Here is a 25,083-nt window from a genome sequence, read left to right as displayed (position 1 = left end):
AAATTTCAGCGCAGAGCATCACATTTGCATTGCAAACGTATTGTTTTTGGCCAAAAATAAAGATTTCATGAATACATTGCACACGCATCACAAATGCATCGTTTGTTTTTTTTTTTCCAAAAATCAAAATTTCATGAATGCATCGCCAAGCATCGTCTTTGGCCTAAAAACTATATTTTCAAGACATCATCGCAACTTCATCGCGTATGCATCGTTAAACATCGTTTTTGAGCTAAAACCCATGTTTCAAGGCATCATCGCAACTGCATCGCTAGACATAGTTTTTGTTTTTTTCTTTACAAAACTTATGTTTTCAAGGTACCATCGCAACTGCATCGTGTATACACCGTTAGGCATCGATTTTAGCCTAAAACTTATGTTTTTAAGTCACCATCGCATGTGCATCGTTAGACATCGTTTTTTTTTGCCTAAAAACCATGTTTTCAAGATATCATCGCAACTGCATTGCATATTTATCAATAGGCATCATTTTTTGCCTAATAATAATGTTTTCAAGTCGTCATCGCAAATACATCATTAAACATCGCGTAGGCATCATTAAGCATCATTTTTTTTTCCCGAAAAATGCAAGTAAAACAAAAAAATCTTGTACATAAGTGTTCGAAATCTATGTATTAGTGTCTTAAAGACAATATTTTCTTGGGTTTAAGTTTTAGATTGAATTTTTCATCATTAAAACTTAAAAAAAAATTGGAGAAAGAGCTTCATTATGGTACTTCAATGGTGATTGGTGGTGGTGGCGTCAATGATGAGGATGATGCTAATGGTGGTGGTAGTGTGGGGAAGTGGTGCTCTGCCGCCGTGGGGAGATGGTGGTGGTGTTAACGATCTTAGTAGAAAAAGAGAGATGAGTTGTTTATGAAAATGACAATATAGTCTAAATTTTATAAAATGTCATATTTTGAGTTAGCCTTAATTTGGGCATAAATTTTAACTAAAGTATATTAACATTGTAAATGAAATTTCCCTTGAACATTTGGGGGAGTTTTTCTTACACTGCCCTCACTTTTAGTAATATTTCTACAAAATTATTATATTTACAGGAATCAGAGAGAGATGGGTTCTGATGCATAAATAATTTTATTCAATAATTAATATTATTTTTATAGTCATTATAAAGAAAATTATGCCTATAATAGTAGGTGTTACTTGTAGTTATAATGTGAGAGATTAATTTCCGGATGGTATTACATTTAAAACTAGTTAATGATCTGTTATATAGCAAAAAGTAAATTAAAAAAAATGTTATTTATGAAAGCTTATGTAGTAATTCTTGGACTTTATAATTGGAGGAAATTAGAGAATTTTAAAAGAGTGTTCAAAAATATGACTTTTAAAAATAATAAAAAAAAAATCTATGGCTTTTTTTTTTTAATAATTTTCACTTTTATGGATTTATTTTCACATATTTTTGTATAAAAATTGGTTTATGCCATAGTTTTACTCTTAATCAAGTTTATTAATCTGGGAGGGTATGTTTGTAATTTGATTATTATTTTTTTTAGCTTATTTGTTTTTTTATATAACTAATTTTATATTAAATTTTTCTTTGGTTGTTTTGCAAAAAAAATTTCTTTTTTCTTTTTGTAATATGAATTGTGTTTATTTTTATTTTTTATTTATTATAAACATTTTTTTCCTTTATTTTTAGATTGTATGTTTCTTTGTTCAAATCTTGGGTAAGGTAACCAGTTATCTAATTGATCTTTGACAGTTATGTAAAAAAAATCCTAAAGTTAGGTTAAATAATATGTACCAGGAGGAGTAACTAGTTACCCTGAGAGGAGTAATATTCTGCCATAAGAAGGGTACCAGTTACCATAAGAGGGATGACAGGTTACTCATATTAAATATGAAAAGAAACATCACTTTTGAAGGAAAAAGAGGTAGAGCACTTCATTAAAAAATGTAGAAGAAGTAACTATGATTTTAGTAACATGGGTAACCAGTTACCATAAAGAACCCAGAAATATACACACATCAGAACGTGAAAGTAACTAGTTACTCCCATAAATATACACACAAAGAACGAGAAGGTAACCAGTTACCCCCATAAATAAACATACAAAGAACAAGAAGGTAACCAGTTATCACAGACCTAAAGATAGAAAAAAGAATTAGATCCACCCCCTTTCTCTTCTCTCCCATCTTCTTCTATTCCCTCACTAAGAACCCTAGTCGCCGTATGTCTTTCCACCACCTGGGTTCGTGTCTAGGCCACCTCTGACCACGAACCACATTCCTCCCTCACCTCCGACCACTACCAGAACCCCCTATCCCCTGCACGCGAGCTCCGTCGTTTTGGATCTGGGTGCGCATCGACACCACAGGCAAAGCTGGAGGTGGTTTGCCGTGGAGATTGTTGTGTCGCGCATGGGCCCGCGCTTAGATGGGGATCTCGAATGGTTGGAGTTGGGTTAAGATGGTGGGGCTCGGGCAGAGCTGGGCTCTCGAACGGTTGGGTTCGGTTAGGGTCCAGAGCTGAAGGGGATGGTGCAAGTGGGTTTTGGAGAGAGAATGAGTTTGTGTGGCTGGGGTTTGAGAGAGAGAAGAGTTGAATGCTAATTTTACAATAGTACCCCCTTTTGTTAGATATGTTTTGGTTTTAAATTTACCTTCTATATTTAGTTAGCTAGTAATTATGTTTCTCATACTTTATTTTTCTCTTTAATAAATTTTCTCATCCAAATTAGCAAAAGTATAATTTCCATATTTTTGTATAATCATGGCATAAAAGCCATATTTTTTAAAAATTCCCTTATAATTGCATGAGAAGTCCATTGGGCCCAAACCCAAGGGCCCCATTTCACTGGCTGGACTGAAGAGAACAGTGTTTAAAAGCCCATTATCATTTCTCGCCCACTTTCTTTTAGACTTTATCTAAATTCTGAAGACCACCATCGTCACTTCAAGAGGTTCGAAGTTAAAAACACCCGCCCCTCGAATGTGGTTTTTTACAGTTTAAAAGCAGAAGAAAATGGTGGGTTTACTTGCTTTGTCGAAACACCCCTTTCCTTACTTCCATTCTTTTGGCTCTCTTCTTCTAGACCCAATAAAACCTTCATCAGCTTCTCGTTTCTCAGTATCTTCATACACTATCTCCCATATTGAAGAGTGTTGTTTTTCTTTCAGTAAAGCCACAAAATTTCAACTGAAACCGCCATTAACACACGTGTGTTTTCGACCCAGTAAATGGGATCTTGTCCAATGCAGTTGTATTAGCTCAACTTCGAGCATTCGCACTGATATGCGTGAGTAGTTCTGACAATCATTTTCTCAAACACTTGGTAGTCTTTAAAAAATACAACAAAAAATTCAGTCGTTAAACTCATATTGGTTTTCATTGGTTATGTTTTACTTCAGGGATGTTATTCTCATTCTTTCGGGAAGTGGGTCTTAACCAGAATGAAACTGAAGTACTTCTGGTCAAGAATTCAGCTCTAGCATTGACATCTATGGATTCCATCCAAGCTCGGGTATTCTCCTTAAAATCGGTTGGAATTGATGGGTTTTCACTCTGTTCCTTAATCACTAAAAGACCAACTTTATTAACGGCTCAAGAAGTTGGTAAGTTCTTAAGTTTTGTGATCAATGATTTGGAAGGGAAGATTGAGACCTCCCAGCTAGAGATTCTTTTTGCAACTACAGCGCCAGTGTACTTGGTGGGGTTTGATCAAAAGGTCAGTCTTCTTCTTGAACGAGGAGTTCCAAGAGAAAGCCTTTATCACGTTCTCAACAATGTGAGTTTATCCAAGGCATTATGTGGTAGGCCAATTGAAGATATTGATAAGACTATTGCTTACTTGAGCCATTATGGAGGCATAGATTTGATTGTAAAGCGTCCCAAGATCCTGAATTATGATCTTGAAAGGCAGCTGATACCAAGAATTGAGTTTCTCAGGGAGCTTGCTGGAGGAGATGAGGGTGGTGTAGGAACAGTTTTGAGCAGGCTCCCTGCAATTTTGAGTTACAGCGCGAAACACATGGAAGACCATGTTGTATTTTTGAGGTCTTTTGCTGGCCTAACTGATGAGGAAATATTCAAGATTGTGGTTGTTTATCCCAATGTTTTCAGTGCCAGCAGGGAGAGGAAATTGCATCCTAGAATAGAGCTTCTCAAACAATGTGGGCTGAATTCGAGGGAAATCTTTAGGTTCTTGCTTAAGGCTCCTACATTTATTAGCCTTTCATATGACAACAACATTGCTTTTAAACTGGTTTTGCTGGTAAAGATTGGATATAGACATAGAACCAAGGACCTGACAGTGGTAATGAGGTCTATAACCAGAACAAGTTGCCTGAATATGCAAAAGGTAGTTGGGCTATTCTTGAATTATGGATTTACTTATGAAGACATCTTTGCTATGAGCAAGAAGCAACCTCAGATACTGCAATATAGCCATGATTCTCTGGAGAAGAAGATGGAGTACTTAATAGAGGAGATGGGTCGAGATATTGAAGAATTGTTGGCTTTCCCGGCATTCCTTGGTTACAAATTTGATGATAGAATTAAGGCCAGATATGAGTTAAAAAGGAAGACTATGGGCGACGGAATGTCACTGAACAAGCTTTTAACTGTTACCGGTGAGAGATTTTCGCAAAAAAGAAGAGAAATACCAGTTCTTGTGAATGAAGAAGAGTGAATGATAAGACAACAGTAAGTTTTCATTTCCCTAAGTTCAATTCAATTACCAATAGACCCAGTTGATCCTTTTAAAATATGTAAAATCTGATGAGAAAACAACTATGTAGTATATATTTTTTGAATTGCCTCACCTTACATAATTTGAAGAACAGAAAACTATAACCATGTATGAACCCAAGAGGGACTCAAACATCAAATATTGTGGGAGCAAATCACAGGCTGATCGTTTGAGTTATCCCTCTTGGTTCAACTTTGTATAATACTAATAGCGCACAAGTGCACCAGATGTACCAGAATCAACATGTGTTTTAAGAAGGAACTGAAGCATGCTATGTTCAGTATGTTGTTAGCTAGAATCTTATTATGCCCTGTTCCATTGGTTGGCAAGCTTTAGAAGAGGAAAGAAGAGTTTCTATTTTTATGTTCCAAGATTCCAAGTTTGGTCCATATAAGTTTTCTTTTTTGATACATTTTAGGTCAGTAGTAAGCCAAGTGAGTCAAATATGGTAAAGAAGCACATGCTTTTGTGCAAATTTCGGCACTTTGTGAAGCATGACAGGGCACATTGTCTCTTGCAAAGTCCCCTTTGTGAAGGTGGGAGGGTCCTTTAACATTGGATCTACCCATAAGATGGTTTGGTTTGGGACATAACACCAGTTGAATGCTTTGCTGACTGTCTAAAACCATCATTACATTACAGCTAATAATGCAAATTTACTCAGATTAACACAACAAAGTGGAGGGTTAATGGTGGAGCCAATACTTAAATCTGGTCAGCTGGTACTCTTTTTAAGTAATTTTTATGATCCTTTGTACAACCCCCCTTGGTTACCCAAATGCTAGAAAGTGCCCTACATATAAAACATATCTAGGATTAAAGATCAGGCAAAAGTCTCAACTGACTTTATTTGTCATATCACAACAAAGGGAACGCTTCCTAGCTTCAGTAATGACTATTTGGCTCTATAAATCAGCTGATAATTTTTTTTAAAGGGAAAAAAAGTACTGCCAATTTTCGTTATTCATGATGATCCTGCTTCTCTTAGTGGCTACTTATGGGGTTCCTAGCTAATCCACCAGGGATTATTGGTTTGTTCTTGATAATTTTTTTGTTATCTTACATCTTTCTTCAGACAAGAAAGAAAAAGTAATGACAGTGGATAAAACTATCAAGTGCTCCCACTACAAAAAAGACAAAGCTAGAAACCGATTTGTCTAAAGCTTTTGGTATAATTATCTAAAGTTGATTAGTATTGTCATCATGGTGTTAATTGAGAAAATTTGAGCAACTAAATTTTATGGGGTTTTCTTTGCCTCCAATAAGAATCTAGTATAGGTTCTACCAAAGGGTGCCACTACAAATACAATGGTCTTCATCATATTGATTATTGACTCATTTGCCCTTTTATTTAATTTTTGTTACAAACCTAAATAAATAAATAGATACAAAAAAGTTATTGTGAAAGATCTTGGCATATCATAGCATGCATAGCTTTTTGTCATTTTTAGTACACAGCTATTGGAAACATCATATATATTAGCCTATATACAAACAATTAATGAAAGATCTTTATATCTTAGTCCACTTGTGCATCTGTATTTTAATTAAATTTTGTTACACTTTTTATTAAAATTATTGAGAAAATTTTCTAATCGCATATTATCTTCTAGAGTAGTAGGGTCTTGCCATGGGAGATTCTTTGAAACTAATTGAATAAGCAAGGGTTTTATTTTCATATTTTTTCTTTATTATACATTTTCTTCTTATAAATAAAGTCATATGAACACAAAGTAGCATGACCATTTCAAAAGGGCTTACTTAAAAAATATATATCTCTTAGTGGAGTGGCCTCCAAAAACACCTACACTAGTTGAATATTTAAAGAACCTTGTAAAGAGAGCACTCTGAAAATAAATAAATAAAATAATATGAAACATTTTTGCCTAATAATCATTTCATGCTTGATGTTTCTTCCTAAGGCACAACCAACAGATGTTCAATTATTTCAGTACAGGACAAAGCTTTGTGGTTTCTCACAATTCTTGACCATTCAATATGGAAGCATTGCAATGCAAAGCTATCCTTTGACAAAAAACTTGTTCAGCTAATAGAACATGCAGCAGTAACTATTCTGCCATTTAAAACTTTTATAAGTAGTGGCAGACTTAATTGAATTGTCCATCAGTGCAGCATAGGGAGTTGAAATCTGAAATTGAAAATGATATATCATGTAGAGTAGACTAGAATGAGGAATAAAAATGAGGACAAGAGAAGACTCCAAGGCTTGAAAAAGTGACTCAGCTTGGAATATCAAATGGAAGTGGACAAAAACTTTATCTATAAAAAAATCAACGGTGCACTAAAAGAAAAACAAAAACTTATAAAAGGGAAAACAAAAACAATTGTTCCTCTAATGGTGCATCACGTTTTGGTTTGGTGGTGTTGCTGTATATGCTGGTGTGACGCAATCATTCTTATACCCTTGGACTGAAATAGCTTAGATGATTCAAGGCATCATCACGACCAGTTTTGCAGTGGTTTTTGCCTAATTAATGTTCCATTTGAAGTGTTTTTATTAGATTCTTCCTAAGGTGGTATAGCTTTTCTTTTTTCTAGATCAAAGTGTAACATCAGCCACTTTATTTTCCTCTATATAAAGAACGGTCATCACCACAGTTAACACCACCTCTATCATTTCTCTCTTTCTCTCTCCTCCTATCTCTCTCTCTCTTTCATTTTGATACACACAAACAGATTAAAGCCAATCTTATCCTGTCCCCAAGCTTTTTTCTACTCTGCAACAATGAAATTCTCTCTACAAACGAAAAATAATAACACAAGTCTTTTATTTGTATTCATTTATCTTCTGATATCAGTTATAAGTGAGCAATACTTGCTCACTTCAGCTGACCCTAAAAGCAATGTTAGTAGTGTCCCTTTACACCACTCTTTTTCTTCTTTTTTGGGTGTGTTTAGCTTGAGCCATTTTGTCAACTAAATACTAAGTTTAAATTAAATAACAGGTTTACATCATTCATATGGGGAAAAAACAGCATGAAGATCTAAAGCTACTCAAGAAAACTCATCACGAGGTGCTTACTACAGTTCTGGGAAGGTATGACATGGGAAAACTAGATTTTTATATTTGAAGTTGCTAAGTTTCAAACTAATGATCTCACTAAGTCAGTGCCTCTAACTCATGCAGCAAAGAAGAATCTGTTAAAGCCATGGTGTACAGTTACAAGCATGGTTTCTCTGGTTTTGCAGCCAAGCTTACAAAAACTCAAGCACAAACCATTTCAGGTATATCACCAGACAAAGTTAAGACTCCATTTCCCATAGAGGCCCCATCTCCATTATGGCAAGCCATGTGCGTATTATTGTTCACCCTCTAAAAAAACCGAGAAGAACCCAACACATGACCCCCCATACTTTGACAAACTAACCAACTTTTCAAAGAGGTTTTGAGTTTTTGGAAACAAGGCTCCTCACTTTGGTTCACTTTAAACATTTGAGTAATCATTACATTGTGCAAAAGCAAACAAAACTGTACACTTCAAGTTAAGTTATAAGTTATTTTCCATGCCACAGTAAACAGTTGAACTGATAAAAACATCTCAAATTCAGAGCTTTGCATAGTAAGGACATTGTCATGTGTCCAAAAACAGCAAAGAAAAGTAATAATGGAACTCAAATCAAATTGAGAAGATTTCTGAAGCTTGATATTATTCAAGGACAATTAAACTATATAAGAAGACAAATTTCAATCATTACAATTTTCATTTTCTTGGTTTGGTTGTAGAGTTACCTGGTGTGGCTCAAGTCATACCTAATCAGCTTTTTAAGGTGCAAACCACAAGAAGTTGGGACTATCTTCAACTGTCTTCTCGCTATCAAACCCATTATGATCAGATTTCCAAACTGGGTGATGGTGCTATCATTGGTCTCCTAGATACAGGTTAACTCTCTCTCTCTCTCTCTGCATATGCACATATATATATACAGAGTAAACAGTGAAAATAGACATTTTTACACTTACTTTGCAAAATGACATTCTATCGAATACATGGTGTGTGTCGAGTAAATTGGATAGAGTATCGAGTGAATCTGAAACGTTATTTTTTAAAGAAATGATCAAAATATGTGTATAAGAATGATCTAAGCTAACCTCTTTGACTGAAAAGCAGGAATATGGCCAGAATCTGAAACATTTAGCGATAAAGGCTTGGGACCCATCCCGTCCAGATGGAAGGGAATGTGCGAATCTGGAGAGAATTTCAATGGAACCAAACACTGCAACAAAAAACTGATCGGAGCTCGTTACTTCATCAAAGCACTCGAAGCCGAATACGGAAAGCCGTACATTTCCACCGAGTCTGGGGAATTCCTCTCCCCTAGAGATTCCAGTGGCCATGGAACTCACACATCAACGATCGCAGCTGGATCTTCGATGGCGAACCGGAGCTACAACGGATTAGGTTCCGGAACCGTAAGAGGAGGCGCCACCCAAGCTCGCATAGCCATGTACAAGGTCTGCTGGAGCCTTCTCAGCGGTGGGATATGCGCCGGAGCCGATATACTCAAAGCCTTCGACGAAGCGATTCGCGACGGCGTAGACGTACTATCGGTGTCGATCGCCGCCGACACTCCGTCGTACCCGGAGGTGGACGACCGGAACGCGATCGCCATCGGAGCGTTTCACGCGGTGGCGAAAGGTGTGGTGGTGGTGTGCTCAGCGGGGAATGCCGGTCCTAGTCCTCAGACGGTGCAAAACGCTTCGCCATGGATATTGACCGTCGGAGCCAGCAGCGTTGACCGCTCGTTCCCTACTGTGGTCACTCTGGGAAATAACTGGTCAACAACGGTAATAACTAACTTTTGATTCTCTCAAGAAGAAGAATAGTATTTTAAGTTCAATTTTTTTTTTTTAATTTATTTATCTGATAAACTTCAATTATTATTATTATTTGTTAAAATTGAAAAAAATGAATAATAAAAATTGCAGGGTCAAGCCATGTTTACAGGAGCTAAAACAGGGTTTATCAAATTAGCCTATCCAGAGGTCTCTGATCTCAAATATCCTCGGTAAGTTAATTGTTCTAATTATGTTCAAATATATATATTTTTTAAATTATATATTTATGTCATAATTTAATTTAAATAATTAATCAAATATGGAAATTTATATGGTAGGGTTTTTTTTTGTGTTTTCAACCTGTGAACAGTTTTCAGTGTTTTTTTTTTTATGACCATGTATATTGTAGTTATTTAGGGCATCCTGGAAATTTTCAGAAAATTTCGAATAATTTATACTTTCGAAAACTAGTTTAAAAACAAATTGTTGTACACGTGACTATTTTTTGTGCACGTAGAAAATAACATGTTTGAACTTAGTTTTTGGTACGGTAAATTATTTGGAATTTTCTGAAAATTTGCAGGATGCTCTAAATAACTGTAATATACACAATTATAAAAAAATTACGCCGAAAATTGTTCACAGATCAGAAATAAAAAAAAGTCCTACCGGTGGGGCTCTTTTGAATCTCTTACCATAGAATCCTTCAATCAATATAGATGTAATATAAATATTTTATAGTTTTGATTAAAATATGAATATTAATCCCTAATTAATAAATATATTGTTAACGGTTGGGGGCCTAATTTATATATAATATTTTAAATATATTTTTGATAAATATTTTATTTCCTCTTAATTCTTTATTATTACATTATATATCAACATAGAATTTATTTCATTTAAACTTTTCATATGTACCATATCAATATATAATTTTTTTTTTTGACAAATATAAATAATTATGATTAGGTAGAGCAGTGACAAATATATATATAAATTATAATTTATTATTGTTATACGCATAGTATAATAATAGAAATGTTAAGGGACATGAGGGTATTTAAAACTAGACATAATGTTATTGGTGTAATTTAATATTGGATCTCACACATTTTAATTTAATAAGAATTATGAGGTATCGTTAAACGATTATAAGATGACACATCATATAGTGTTGGACACCTTAAAGTGTTAAATAGCAACACTCGTCTAACAATATTATACACACACTATGAGTCTTTAAGTTCTAATGCCTCGACCATTATCAATAAATAAATAAAAAAAAGAATTGTTAAGGGGCACTATTGGTGACTAACACCACAAGGAAGTGTTATACTGTTATTGGTGCAATCCAATATCGGGTCCCACACATTTTGAATTTAATAAGTAATATAAAGTATCGCTAACCAATTATATAGTGTCACCTCATGTGGTGTTGGACACGGTTTTTTATTTAATGATGTATATGTATATACAGTGACTGTAAAAACCTGAGAAGAAAAGAGAAATGGATGAGAGGGAGCGTAGTGCTATGCTTCACTTCATCGTTCAAAGAAGGTTACATAGAAGACACTGCATATTTTGTGAAGAAGGCAGGTGCTTTGGGGCTGATTGTGGCCGAAAACCCAACCACAGCTCTCTATTCATGCGACGATGACTTCCCTTGTGTTCAAGTTAGCTATGACGTAGCCATGAACATTCTCTACTACTTTCGGACTACAAAGTACGTAACTAGTTATATTATATACCATATATATATATATATATACACACACTACGTACAATTCTCAAGTATATATGGTTATAAAAAAAATCGCTCTGAAAACTGTTCAAGGTGGAAAAATACTTAAGAGCCTTATCGGTAGGTAGAGCTTAAAGTGAAGCTCCACAATAAAATTCTCCTGTATATATATATATGCATGCATGCATTATGCATATACTGCAGTACTGATCACATACATACATATATTTATATATAATAGGTCTCCCAAGGTGAGAATAAGTCCTACAAAAACTCATGATGGAAGACCAGTTTCGACTAAACTGGCTTACTTTTCTTCTCGAGGGCCTAGCTCTGTTGCCCCAGCTATATTGAAGGTACTTAATCAAAACTATATATACAACCAAATTTAAGTATTATGTAAATATAGCAGGAATTGTAATAATTTTTAGAAAATTTTAAATAATTTATAGTGCTAAAATATAGATTTCAAAATAATAATAGTCGAAGATAAAAATAAAAACAGGAACACGACGTGTTAATAACGATTTGAACTATGTATTTTACATCATGAATTATTTAGAATGTATCAAAAACTTGTATGAAGTTTGCTAAAACTACAATGTACACTATTTTATAACAAAAATTTATTTATAATTTTTCTAAATAGTATTCTTAGATTAGAATTTTCCTCAATATATATTGATTTTATACTATATATATGTGTGTGTGATGTTGATGATGATGATGCAGCCAGATATTGCAGCACCAGGAGTGAACATATTATCTGCAGTATCACCATCTGACCCAAAGAAGAAGAATGGGTTTGCTTTCATGTCAGGAACATCCATGGCTACTCCACACATCTCTGGAATCGTTGCACTCCTCAAGTCTCTCCACCCTGATTGGTCTCCTGCTGCTATTAAGTCTGCCATTGTCACAACAGGTCCTTCATTATTATATCTTTACATACAAAGAGTAACTAGAACGCATTTATTTTTTTCATAACACCGATGCAATATTTTTCTATTTTCGGCATCTTAATAAATATAATTCTAATTTTTTTTATATGATGGTATACATTGTAGCTATCTAGAACACCCTACAAATTTTCAAGAAATTCCGAATAAATTATAATACTAAAAACATGGTTCAAATATTTTGTTACACGGGTGCTTATGATTTTGGTATACGAGTATAAAAGTTAACTGTTTGAAACTTCTTCTTGATACTGTAAATTATTCTTAATTTTTTGAAAATTTGCAGGTACCTTAAATTAAATTAAAAAAAAAAATTATTGCGGCGTATACAAATTTATTATATTCTCACTAGTCATTACTACATAAGAATAGGGTTCCACATATTTTTACAAATTTATATACTAGTTTTATACTATTAGATAAAACTTTATTTATATATTTATATATTTGAATGAATAAAAATTTCACAATGAAGACAAAATCTTTTGTTGTCAACTTTTTTAAGAATTAGTGCCTAAACGATAATAATGTCCAATCAAACACTAACATTTTGACTCATTGTACATTCACATGTTACTCATGATCGCATTATTTATAATGTTCTAGTTGGCAATTATTAATTAGTGGTTGTTCTTTACCAATATAGATGTGGGGCGAATAATATTTCCAATTTTTAAATTGCACCACTGATAAATTAGTCAATATTTACAAGTTTGAATCATCATATTTTGGATTTGTTTTTATGAACTTAAATTTAGATTTAATACACTACTTTATTTATATTTGAACTTATATTTATATATTTATGAGTTTATACTTTTGTAGACTTTGAGTTTTGTCTTATTACTTGTTTGGATACTGTATTTTAACAAATTATTTTTTGGACCTTATATTTTCTAAAATAGTTCAAATAGATCCCTAAACTTGATTTTAATAAAAAAAAAATTGAACTAAAATCACAAATAATTCATCAAACTAACAACTCAGAACAAAAATACAGTCGTTTTGCCTAAAAACTGTGTTTTCATCAAAATCAGGTTTATGAGCTTATTTGAACTATTTTACAAAATGCAGAGTCCAAAAAATAATTTATCAAATGCATAGTCCAAACAGGTAATGAGACAAAAAACAAGGTCTAAAAATATATAAACCCTATATTTATTGATGCTAAGCCTAAAAACACTAAATTTAAAATCAAACTAAATATCTAAAACGGAATTTGTCTCTAAACGGGACAAAATCTATTCTTTTATAATGCATATACAGTAGTACTTATTCATATACTAAACCATCTAGTACCTTATTTTTTATAAAGTATGATTTTAGTGCTCTGAATTAATAATAATGTTTATTTGGTAGCCTATATTTTAAATTCATACATATTTGATATCTTAAATTTAAATTTAATTAATAAAATTTTGTCAATTTAATCAAACTGTTATAAATTATATGAGTTCCAAATTCAAATGTAATTACGTAATTACATATATAACTGATGGCAGTTTGGTCATCTAATCTGAGTTTAGGATACTAAATATGTACGATTTTAAAAAAGAAAATACTGAAACGATACTTTGCAAAAACACACGTACCGAATTCACGAGAAAATTCCCTATACTATGTGATGGTGATACATGTGTGTATGTTTATGTGTTGCAGCATGGAATAGTGATCCTTCTGGTGAGCCAATATTTGCAGAAGGAGAGACAATGAAACTGGCAGACCCATTTGACTATGGAGGTGGCATAGTCAACTTCAACAGTGCAGTGAATCCAGGCCTTGTTTATGACATGGGCACATCTGATTACATCTATTATCTCTGTTCAATGGGCTATAAAGCCTCTGCCATAGCCAAGCTTGGACAAGAAAATCACACTACTACTAGTACTACTTCTAGTTCATTATGTCCAAATAAAAAAAAACCCAACACAATTCTCAACTTGAATCTACCAACCATTACAATCCCATCTCTTAGAAGAAGCACAAGTTTCAGAAGAAGAGTCACAAATGTGGGTCCAACAAACTCTGTTTACCAGGCCATTGTGAACCCACCACAAGGCATAAGAGTATCAATACGACCTCGTTTTTTGGTGTTCAACTCAACAACCAAGATTTTGTCTTTCAGAGTAACAGTTTCCTCCTCTCATAAGGTTACTACTGGTTACTATTTTGGGAGCTTGACTTGGACTGATGGTGTTCATGCTGTCAGAAGTCCAGTATCTGTCAGAACTGAGCTTAGGGTTTTCTCTAATTAATAGTTAGTTTCTAATTAGTAATGGTTTTAAATTGAGACCATTTTAGTTTCTTGAGAGAGAGATAGGAAAAGGAAAATGGAACAAAAAAAAACTTGTAGATTTATCAAGACTAATATTAATAAAGTTTAAGACTATATATGACACTTTTTGAGTTGGAGAGACCTTTTTGTCTTTATTATTATTGTTGTTATCTAACGAGACCATTTTTAGTGGAATTATCAAGATTAATATCAATAAAGTTCAAAACTATATATATGACACTTTTAGATGTAGTTTGAGACCATTTTATCTCTGATATTATCTAATAAGTCTTGACATTATATATTTCTATATAAATTAGTGATTTCTTTTTTATTATTATTAATTTAGATCGTTTTTGAAGGAAAGAAGATGAAGAAGAAAAAAAAATCTTTTTGTAGAATTATTAAGATTAATATCAATAAAGTTCAATACTATGTATGACACTTTGATAGTTTGAGACCTTTTTATCTTTCATCAACTATAAATAGTTGACTAAAATATTCTTAGTATATATTTTTAGGTATGGTTTATATTTATGAACGCGTGATTTAAATATTTAAGTTGTAGTTTACATTTCAAAATTTAGAGATTTACATTTTAAAAAATTGTAATTTACCTTTAAAAAATTTGTGATTTACATTTCATAACCTACAAAGGGTAAAATGGACATTGTAATTAAAAAAGTGAGTATTAATAAACAATTTTAAAATTTTGGGTAAAAATAGAATGAGCTAACTAAATTTGGATACCACATGTAATTTCTTCATTATATAAATATTTTTTTTAATGAAAAGTTCTTTTTAAAGTATTTGGATATCAATAAAAAAAATATAATATAAGAGTATAAATTATAAATTATAAAAATTATTTTAATTTAAAAAATAATTTATCAAAAATGATTTTTTTAGTAACTAGGATTCCTATTTATTTATTTTGTTTAAAAAAAAAATAGGAATCCTAGATTCTAAAAAAAAATTACTTTTTATTTTTTATTCAAAACTCTCAAAAGTATATTTTTAATTCTGAAAGCTAAAAACAAACAAAAATAAACTAATCCAAACGAAGCCTTATAACATGTGAAACCTTTACCTTGAATGAGTTCGAATTGAATGTTGATGGGGTTCTCAACTTTCAAAAATGCATCTTGGGAGTTGGTAGGATTGTACATGATTAGGTGGAATCCCAAAAGTCTGCCTTACTAAAAAGTTGATTGGTTTTTTCGATACAAAGGAGATCAAGGCATTACCTCCTAGAGCTAGGGGTAAGCATCGGTCGGTTTGGGCGGTTTTTTCACAATAAAAAATTCAGAATTCGGTTTTCGGTTCGAATTGGTGCAATCCACAAACCGACCGAACCAAACCAGTTTAAAAAAAACCGACCGTTTTGGACCGCGGTTTGAAACCGACCAAACCGAATTTATTATTGTTTTTTTTTTTTGAAAGTTTTAGTTAAAAAATTAAAAATTTTGGATTGTTGGAATTCATTTTTGTGCATTTTTAAAACATAAATATATAAAACATAATTACATTTACAAATTTTAAAGTTTGAAACATAATTAAAAGTACAAATTTTAAAATTTTTAATAATTAATAATTATATAATATTATATTATTATTTTATTATGTTCGGTCGGTTTCGGTTTCGGTTTTATTGGTCGGTTCACCCAAAATTTCAAAACCGACCGAACAGTGGCGGTTTGCACCGTCGGCGGTTTTTTCGGTTTAAACGGTTTTGGTTTTTTCGGTGTTCGGTAAGTCGGTGTACACAGTTTTTTCGGTTTTTCGGATTTTATGCTCAGCCCTACCTAGAGCATCCACAATAGTAGAAATTCTAAGATTGGTTAAGTGACTTCATTATAATTTTTTAATAAATTTAACCAATCAAAAAACAAATTTTAAAAATATGAAAGCAACGTTGCTTCTGTTGAGCTCTTAATAAAACCTCCTCCCCCTTATCCATCTACCCCACCACCAGACAAGTCATTCTCCAAGTAACTCCCATTGGAGTTGCTCTTAGGAGTGTTTGTTTTGAATAGTTGAGTAATATTGGAAAGTGTAGAGGGACTTAAGATGGAGGTAATATTAAACTCAAGTATATAATGGGGTGTTTGGTATGTGGTAAAGTAAATGTGGGAATGAAAATCTAAAACTCTTCCTATGTTTGGTTCAAATTTTAAGGGGTAAAGTTAATAATTTGTGTGGACCCCACATGTATTTTAAGGGTAAAGTGAAGTATTTTGTACACAAGAGTTTAATATTACATCCATCTTAAGTCCATCTATATTTTCCAAGACAACTCAACTACTCAAAATAAACACCCCCTAAATTATTCATTTTACCCTTAAAATACATGTGGGGTCCACAAAAATTATTAACTTTATCCCCTAAAAAATTGAACCAAATATAAGAAGTATTTTAGGGAGTGATTGATTCTCCATTTAAATACAATTTTAAGTTTCTGAAAACTAAAATATAAATGGGTCCACATAATTTTTGATTGGTAAGTCATTTTCAAAACTAAATTCAAAACAATTTTTTGAAAATGAATAAGAATTACATATGCACATGGAAAACAACAATTTATCGCTTTCTATAAATCCTCAAAATTTAGACTAAAATAAATGGGTCCTACAACTATTTAAAATACAATATCACAAACCAATCAATAATTACAAAAGCTAAACTATTATTTTCAAATAGCTGTTTTCAAATCAAATTTAAAATCCAAATATTTTATTTTCAAATCATAAATCAATTAGATTATTATTCGTACCTTCACTTTAGCCCACTACAAATTTCTTTGTTTGTGTTGTAGAGAGTGATGTTGAGTTTGTGATTATTTTTGTCTTGCCATAAGGTCTTTATGCTTCTTTAGTTTATATACATAATTTTTATAACAATGATGTTCATGGACTAACCAAATATGCATTTATAATTGATAATGAACTTAATTAGTTCCAGAATATTTGACCATTATATTTGCTAAATCTTGTTAATAAATTGGTCAATTGTAAAAAATATATATAATAAATAAATTTATATATAATATTATTAAATTTTGTATTTTAAAAAAATATTTATTCTAATTTTGGCTGAGGTTATCTATATTGTTTTAATTTAGACAATAAATTTTATGATTTTTCTTCTGATAAAAGTTTTCTAGTTTTGTTCCCAAGTTTTTTATTTTATTTTATTCATTCATTAAATTTTTACTTCAATCATATGTGTTTGAGTTTTTTGTTTTATTTTGTTTAATTATTATTATTAATTTATTTTGGAAGAGAATATGTTTAAGTGTTTCAAGATAACTGACAATTAGTTTTTAAAAAAACTGCTAGTTATTTTTAATTTAATATATTATATTTGTACTAATTATTATATTATATTTTTACTAATTATTTTTTAATAACTTATTAACTATTAAATTTCGTGTTCTGTATAATGTTTTGTTTTTAAGTTGCTTTACAGTGACATAGGCAGAATAATAACACTGGATTTGAGCTTAATGCTAGGTCTTCCTTTGAGTTGTTGAATCAGATTGTTTAATAGTTGTGACGGTCTTTTCTAAACGATTCCCTTATTGCAATGATTTAGGCTTTTTGTTAAAGAATATTGCAAGTTTGTTGTCCAATTTTCCAAGAGTATCCCTAATTCATGTATGTTGTATAACCAATAAGACTGCACAAGAATTGGCAATGCATACTCTTAAGGTGGAGGACGAATTCGTATGGCTAGAAAATTTTCGAACTTTTCTTCAAGCTGTTTAGTCTTCTAGACTAGGGGTGTTCATTGGATGACATCCAATGTTTTTAAGCCTATCCGATCCGATCCAATCATCCAATTGGATGTTGGATTTTTGGAACCGATCTGATCCAATCATCTTGAACCAACCGATCCGATCCGATCCAATGGATGATTGGATCAATTCGGTTCCATCCATTGGTTATCCGTTGGATCGGATCGGATCCATCCGATCTTTTAAAACATTTATTTAGGCTGATTTTTAAAAAAAAAATATTTCAATTATAAAAACACTAATTACTCATCCAAATAATAAAAATACAATAAATGTAATAAAATATAATATATTTTAACTTTAAAAAAAATATATAATATATTTTTTATCTGAATATTAATTGGATGGTATTGGATCATTATTTGATTGGATCGGTCGGTTGGATTCATTGGATTTACATATCATCCAAGAACCGACCGATCCAATATTGGATTTTTAAAAATGTCATCCGATCCAATCCAATCATGATTGGATATCCAATTTTTAGCGGTCGGTTGACATTGGATCGGTCGGTTTGTTATTGGATCAGATCGTTTCTGCACAGCCCTATTCTAGACTGCATATCGTTATAACTTTTTGAATGAATATATTTTATTGCGATAAAAATAAACATTTTTGTTATACTTGGTCGTGGCCACTACTAATTTTTTATTCTGTAAAATTTTATACCACCAATCTTGTCCTAATTCTACCAAACTTCCATTTGAAGTAAGAAAATCTCGTACTCCAGCATTTGGTGTTAGAGTGAGGCATTGAGTTATGTTTTGATGGAATTTTAAAACTGTGTGGTCCAAAATTTAAAATTATATATATATTAATTTTAGTTTTATCCACAATAAAAAGCAATTCTCACTTAGCCATATGAATTTTAACTTATAAGTAACTTCATTAAAATAAATAATTAAGGGTGAAAAACACTAACAAGAAAAATATTGTTTGGATATAGTCCTATGACATTTGAAGAGATAATGTTTCTTAAACTAAGCAAATTCTCCTTATTTTTCTGATATGTCATCTTGCTTTGTTTTCCTGCGATATCAAACTGTTTTGTGTTATGCTATGAGATGTCCCATGAGAATCAAGATGAGAATTTTTAAGATATAACTTTTCTCATGCATATATAATTTGAATTTGATCCTCTATATAACGTAGAAATTACTACTAAAACATGTTACATTTGATCTGTGTGTTTTAGACACCAAATTAGATTATGGTGAATCTCATTTTACAAGAACATCTGGTAAAAACGTTGTTCATGCATGCATATTGGAACTTTGGCTAGAAATGGTCTCAAACTCTCTGCAAAAATCCACATTGTCTTATGCAGCACTTGCCTTCTAATTCGTTGATGCGAATTCAAATCTATACACAGAAGGAAACTCCATTGCCACATCCAGTTTTTATTCTGCCAACGAGTGTTCCTTAGCCGGTTTCACCACCGTAGTTTCTAACTTCCCGGCTCCATCTTTTGGTACAATAAGCCCGTAACCGCCTGCTTTCCTTTTGTATACTATGTTGATTTCACCTGGAGAGAAGTAGAACAATCAAGCAGCAGCCAACAAATTCATAATGAGCAATGCTAAATGATAGAAACTTAATAGACAAAAAGGCACAGAGAGTTTGTACCAGTTTCTTCGTTTCGGAAACCATAGAAGTCATGATCTAAGTTTTCCAGTTGCTGAATTGCTTCAGAGACAGTCAATGGTGGCATATCGAAGTATTTTGTTCGAACAATCTGAAAGGTATTGAGAATATCAGGGTGATTGTGATGCTTTAGGCTAAGGAAAGCTGAAGATAAGCAGCCCAGTATAATGGATTTAAAATGTTTTAAAGAACAATTAAACTTAAATCAAGATGCAATCTAATTAGATTCCATAAGTGTTGATATAATTTCATTGAGAGATATGTCTTGCATTATGTATCAAGTCAACTTTTATGTAATATACCCAAGTAGAGCAAGCACATATAGGAAGAAAATATAAGGCAAATAATCCAATAATAGTAAAAAATATAAAAGTAATGCAAGAAAAGTTAAGTGACAACCTCCTCAATAAGGTTTTCTTCCTCTTCCTCTTCCTTTTGCTCGGGAACTGGTTCTTCAACTTCCTCTACAGGAGGCGTCAAAGGATCTCTAACTTGCGACCTGGTATATCCTTTCATGTGCCGGCCGTGGTCTGATTCCTTCTCCTTGATTTTCCTCAACTTCCTCTGTATAATCGAGGATGTGATATCTATGCTTGCATAGAGTGTCTCGGCCTCTTCCTCAGCCCGAACTACCCCATGTCTCTTCGTGAACAAAGTCACCTGAGAGAACACAAACCCTCAAACAACGAAAGAACTATTCACTGCAATCCCATAAAACAATAGCATCAAAAACCAAAGGAACTATAGCTGTTTTGTACCTCACATCTCCTAATCCTTGGTCCTTTTCCCAACTCACCGCCCCGAATTGACAACCGAACATCAACCTCCCTCACTAGGTGGCTATGCTTTACAACTGACTTACCAACCTTTTCTTCCACATGACTTTTAACTGTATCTGTCAACTGCACTAATGTAGAATCAATCAAATGACAATGTAGAAACAAGTCTTCAAATTCGATTTAGTCAATTGTGTGACACTGCCTTAGTGACAGCAAGAATTGTAAATCTGTTAACTCAATATCTCCTTAGAATTCAGTATGAAAACAGTAGAGCAGAAACTTAAAAACTAAAAGGGTATTGAAATTTTTGGGGAATTTGCTAAACTATCAACATGAAATTGTAAAATTTGCAAATTAACCTCAATGAATTAACACTGAAGGTCGCTTAGTGTAGTTTTAGGGTAGCTTGAGCGCCATCAGGGTCGCCTAATGTAAATTTTCAACGACCATAGAGATTATTTTGCAAAAACGTTTTTAAGAAAAGCTAGTTTGCTAATAAATATTTTCCATGATAGTCCATTTTACAAACACACTTATCTCAGTTAGACATTGCAAATATGACTAGTAGGTGTGTGCCCTCCTCATTAATCATTGAGCTGATGCCAATTTGAAATATTTGGCTTTGATTGTGATTAAAGTTCTTCCAATGCTTATTTATAAACAAATGATACAACTATAAGCACAAAATTGAGAGACTTTGATTAGATATTCCATGATTTGAAAGAAACCCAACTAAGATCAAGTACAGTACCTCTAAATTCTTGCCCTGTATGATGAGCTTGACCGAAGAGAGTGGACCATCCCAAGACATATGAACAGAGAGAGAGCTCCCACTACTACACTTCCTTCTGGGCACAATCTCAGAAATGGTTTTGAGAAACTTACATGGGTTCAAGAAAGTTGAAGTTAAAGGGAGTATCTGGGGTTTTACCGATGATCCAGTTAAAAGGGTTGCCATTGAAGAAGATGAAGAAGAAGAAGACGAGGAATGAAGGGAGTGAAGAGGGGTTGTCTGCAAAGAAGATAGTAAAGTAGCCATTGATTATCAAATTTTAGCTTGTGGGCAGTTGAGAAGTGTTTGGATTGAGTGAAAATGAGAAAGAAAATGCAAGAAAGTGAGGGTTTTGGGGGGAAAGATAGTGGATTTTAGTCTCTACACAGTGAACGGGGATGAAATGGACATAAAAATCAGATTTTGGATCGACTCAGACGTGTCATACATGCATTATCCACAATAAAATCGAAAATTTTGAGCATTTTTTGGGATTTTACTAGCTGCAAGTTAGTATTTGTTTGATCATATCTTTGTCTTTGATCCACACCGTACATTCCAAATGGACGGTTTAGATCACATGAAGTTTCTTAGTTGGACATGGGGACATGTTCTTTGCATGGATAAGTTTTATAATCCACTACTGCTACAATACACAAACAAAAATAATTAATTCATATCTAGGTGTAGTTTTCTAAAGGAACACAAAATTTGTGTAGATTTTTTTTTTAGGGAGATACAATTGCAAAAACAAATGGACGACTAAGAGCATATGCAGCCCAACTGCATTACGGCATTTATATGCCGTATATTGGTATTTCAATCTCCTCTATTTAGCCGTAGATTAACAGTGTCACGGCATATATGTCGTGCACTGTTCACACGGTATTTTTTTAATTTTTTAATTTTATAAAAATAAATATATTTATATTTTATATATATATTTATATATATAAATATATGAATATTATTTGGGTATATTCTATGTTGGGTTTTTTAAATTATAAATACACATATAATTTAATTTTTTAAATAAAATTTTAAATATTTCATAATTAATTTTTTATATAATTTATTTTAATTTGTGTGAAAATTCTTACTCTACACTATAAGAAAATAAAATTAATAATGATATTTTTACTTAATTGATTAATTAAATAAATAAACTATAAAATAATATAATAATAAAAAGAATATTCTATTTTATTAAAAAATAATATAATAATAAATAATATATTTTTTGGTGTAACTTTTGGTGTTGTGGTTGGAATGGAAAAAAAAAAATAGTGTTAAGATTCTTTAATTTTGGTGTTGATGCAACACCATAATAGGGTAATGGGTTGGAGATACCCTAAGGAAGATGTATAAAGTTAGAATAAGTGAATATGTATAAGAAGGGACACCTTTTCCATAGATGCTTTACTACAAGATAAATCATATTTAGCTAAGAAATGAGTTGCACAATTACTAGTTACAAAAACTCAGTGTTAAAAGTTTCCCATTGAAATTTCTTGACAATGACATCCACATTGGAAGAAATATAGTATAGTTGATGAGATTTAGATTTTTAGCCAGCTTCACTCTCACCCATGTTGCAGATAGCTCAGTAGCCAGCAGCCCAGGGGACAAACATTGAGACACCATGTTAGATTAAAAATTAATATAGATGCATAACAATCTTAATGCAGAATAAATAAATTGTTATATAAAATTTAGATGATCGAATATGTGTACCTCTAGTCATTGCTATTGATAATCTCGATCTATAAACTTTAGATCTATAAAAGAAAAGAAGAGAAATTACACAGGCTTCCAAGCTTTCACTAACTCTTTTAGATGGAGTTACTGAAATACAAAAAATGAACAGTGAGTTTGGGGACCGGTAGGTACCCTATATTTATATGGTGAGACATTTCATCAAAGTCTCTGCCACAGATTAAAATATTATTTCAATCAGTTGGGATATACAAAATTGGATAACAAATAATGTTGATCATCAATTAAAATATTTTCCAATAAATAAAATATTGATTTTGATATATTATTTGAATTTAAATCAATTAGTTGTAACATTATTGATTCTATATACTATATAAATAAATATTCTAACAGTCCCTCATTTGGTCAGCATAAAAATAAGAGTATAACTTAAGCCCAACAATTATCCATATTAGATAATAAACACACGAATCATGGTGATAGATCATCTTTTATAGCGAGTATTATCTTCCATGTATTACAATATATTTATTACATAACAATGTACTTTATGTGGCTATGAACTTAAACGAATAAACCCTATGTTTCTTCAGGTCCTATAAAAATAAAAATTTCTCAAATAAAAAATTAAGATGCACATAAATATGAGAAAACACTAAAATAAGAGTTTCATTGATAATAACTTCAGTTTGTACAATAAATTTACATAAGGGAACCAATCCCATGTTCATTACATGATCCTTGAATTTATGAGGTGGCAACTCTTTCGTCATAGGATCAGCAATCATCAACTCAGTGTTAATATGTTGAATGACCATTTTATTTTCTTTAACACGTTTTCTCACAGCTAAGTACTTTATGTTGATGTGCTTGCTTCGACTACTACTTTTGTTGTTCATAGCCATGAATACAGCAGTTGAATTGTCACAGAATATTCTCAATGACCTAGATATGGAATCTACAAACTCTAAGGCCTGAAATGAAACTCATTAGCCATACACCATGCGATGTAGCCTCAAAACATGAAACGAACTCGGCTTCCATAGTAGAGGTTAATATGTTGAATCAGTTTGTTACTCGCTCTGGATTTTACACACAAAACAACTCTTCATTCATTGCTCTGTGTAAGTTGACGAAACAACGAGTCAACAACTCTTAAGAAGGAGGTGATCGAAATATTCAAATCCCCATACTTGCTTTTTTTTCTAATTAATGAATCAAAGGCATAAATTTGTGGTAAAAAATAAGCCTAAAATTGAACCCGAATAGGACACAATCCATTCTTGTGATGTGTTGACCCACCTTCCCCAAATGCGGGTTGGCACGACTGTAACTCCCTGGCTACCCCAGAACAGTTACGGTGAACAGTGAATCGGAAATTTGACCCGCTACCCGAGTCCTTTGGTTAAAAACGTGATCTAAGGTTTATTATCAGGTTAAGGTGAAAAACCAATAAAAGAAAGAATACATTTCATTAAGTAAATAAACTGCTCATGAGTCTTTCAAAACATTTACAAGTTGTTCTTAATACAAAAGGGTTGCTACTGTTTCAAATTTACAAACCCCGCCGGCCTAAGCGGCAAAAAATAGGATAAACCCCTAGTCCCTCTGAGAACTCCCTGACCGTGGTGGTCAGGCGGCCCAATATGTACACAAAATCGCCCAAGCTCTCCACTCAGGGTTGGTGAAACTTCTCTTTCCCTTTACCTGCACCACATAGCACCCATGAGCCAAGGCCCAGCAAGAAAACATAATAAAGCATGATATAATATCAACAGTGATTATAATAACAATTCAGGACTATCAGTCCATAACAGATAGGTGACAATAGCCAAAAGTCACAATAATAAGCACAACTCCCTCTAGCCATGTG

General features: G+C 32.5%; 3 protein-coding genes across 3 annotated transcripts; 2 read left to right on the top strand and 1 right to left on the bottom strand.

Moving 5' to 3' along the window:
• Positions 1-2,914: 2,914 nt before the first annotated feature.
• LOC133834384 (transcription termination factor MTERF8, chloroplastic) lies at positions 2,915-5,088 on the top strand. The gene is made up of 2 exons (XM_062263983.1): positions 2,915-3,272; positions 3,385-5,088. Exons 1-2 carry the CDS (start codon positions 2,999-3,001, stop codon positions 4,662-4,664), a joined length of 1,554 nt encoding a protein of 517 aa, XP_062119967.1. The 5' UTR covers positions 2,915-2,998; the 3' UTR covers positions 4,665-5,088.
• A 1,497-nt stretch (positions 5,089-6,585) lies between these two features.
• Positions 6,586-14,637, top strand: LOC133834383 (subtilisin-like protease SBT3.9). Its single transcript, XM_062263982.1, has 10 exons — positions 6,586-7,590; positions 7,691-7,782; positions 7,873-7,970; positions 8,470-8,625; positions 8,855-9,531; positions 9,673-9,752; positions 11,003-11,248; positions 11,508-11,622; positions 11,999-12,191; positions 13,885-14,637. Exons 1-10 carry the CDS (start codon positions 7,471-7,473, stop codon positions 14,478-14,480), a joined length of 2,373 nt encoding a protein of 790 aa, XP_062119966.1. The 5' UTR covers positions 6,586-7,470; the 3' UTR covers positions 14,481-14,637.
• Positions 14,638-19,417: 4,780 nt separating this feature from the next.
• On the bottom strand, positions 19,418-21,892 carry LOC133834382 (ribosome-binding factor PSRP1, chloroplastic). The gene is made up of 5 exons (XM_062263981.1): positions 21,471-21,892; positions 20,699-20,842; positions 20,340-20,600; positions 19,923-20,031; positions 19,418-19,821 (listed from the first exon to the last, which is right to left on the bottom strand). The coding sequence occupies exons 1-5, from the start codon at positions 21,756-21,758 to the stop codon at positions 19,697-19,699; spliced, it is 927 nt and encodes a 308-aa protein (XP_062119965.1). The 5' UTR covers positions 21,759-21,892; the 3' UTR covers positions 19,418-19,696.
• Between the last annotated feature and the right edge of the window lie 3,191 nt (positions 21,893-25,083).

This window comes from Humulus lupulus, chromosome 5, assembly GCF_963169125.1.
Source record: "Humulus lupulus chromosome 5, drHumLupu1.1, whole genome shotgun sequence".
Taxonomy (NCBI): Eukaryota; Viridiplantae; Streptophyta; class Magnoliopsida; order Rosales; family Cannabaceae; genus Humulus; species Humulus lupulus.
Note: the sequence above shows the minus strand (reverse complement) of the source record. Positions and strands in the feature narration are given on the sequence as shown.

Bases quoted from the DNA above. Each gene is read 5' to 3' on its own strand.
- LOC133834384 (XM_062263983.1), top strand. From the start codon at position 2,999: ATGGTGGGTTTACTTGCTTTGTCGAAACACCCCTTTCCTTACTTCCAT. The intron at 3,273-3,384 runs GTGAGTAGTTCT...GTTTTACTTCAG, and splicing joins GAGCATTCGCACTGATATGC to GGATGTTATTCTCATTCTTT.
- LOC133834383 (XM_062263982.1), top strand. From the start codon at position 7,471: ATGAAATTCTCTCTACAAACGAAAAATAATAACACAAGTCTTTTATTT. The intron at 7,591-7,690 runs GTTAGTAGTGTC...ATTAAATAACAG, and splicing joins CAGCTGACCCTAAAAGCAAT to GTTTACATCATTCATATGGG. The intron at 8,626-8,854 runs GTTAACTCTCTC...ACTGAAAAGCAG, and splicing joins CATTGGTCTCCTAGATACAG to GAATATGGCCAGAATCTGAA.
- LOC133834382 (XM_062263981.1), bottom strand. From the start codon at position 21,758: ATGGCTACTTTACTATCTTCTTTGCAGACAACCCCTCTTCACTCCCTT. The intron at 20,601-20,698 runs GTACAAAACAGC...GTGTTCTCTCAG, and splicing joins CAAGGATTAGGAGATGTGAG to GTGACTTTGTTCACGAAGAG. The intron at 19,822-19,922 runs GTACAAACTCTC...ACTTCTCTCCAG, and splicing joins TTTCCGAAACGAAGAAACTG to GTGAAATCAACATAGTATAC.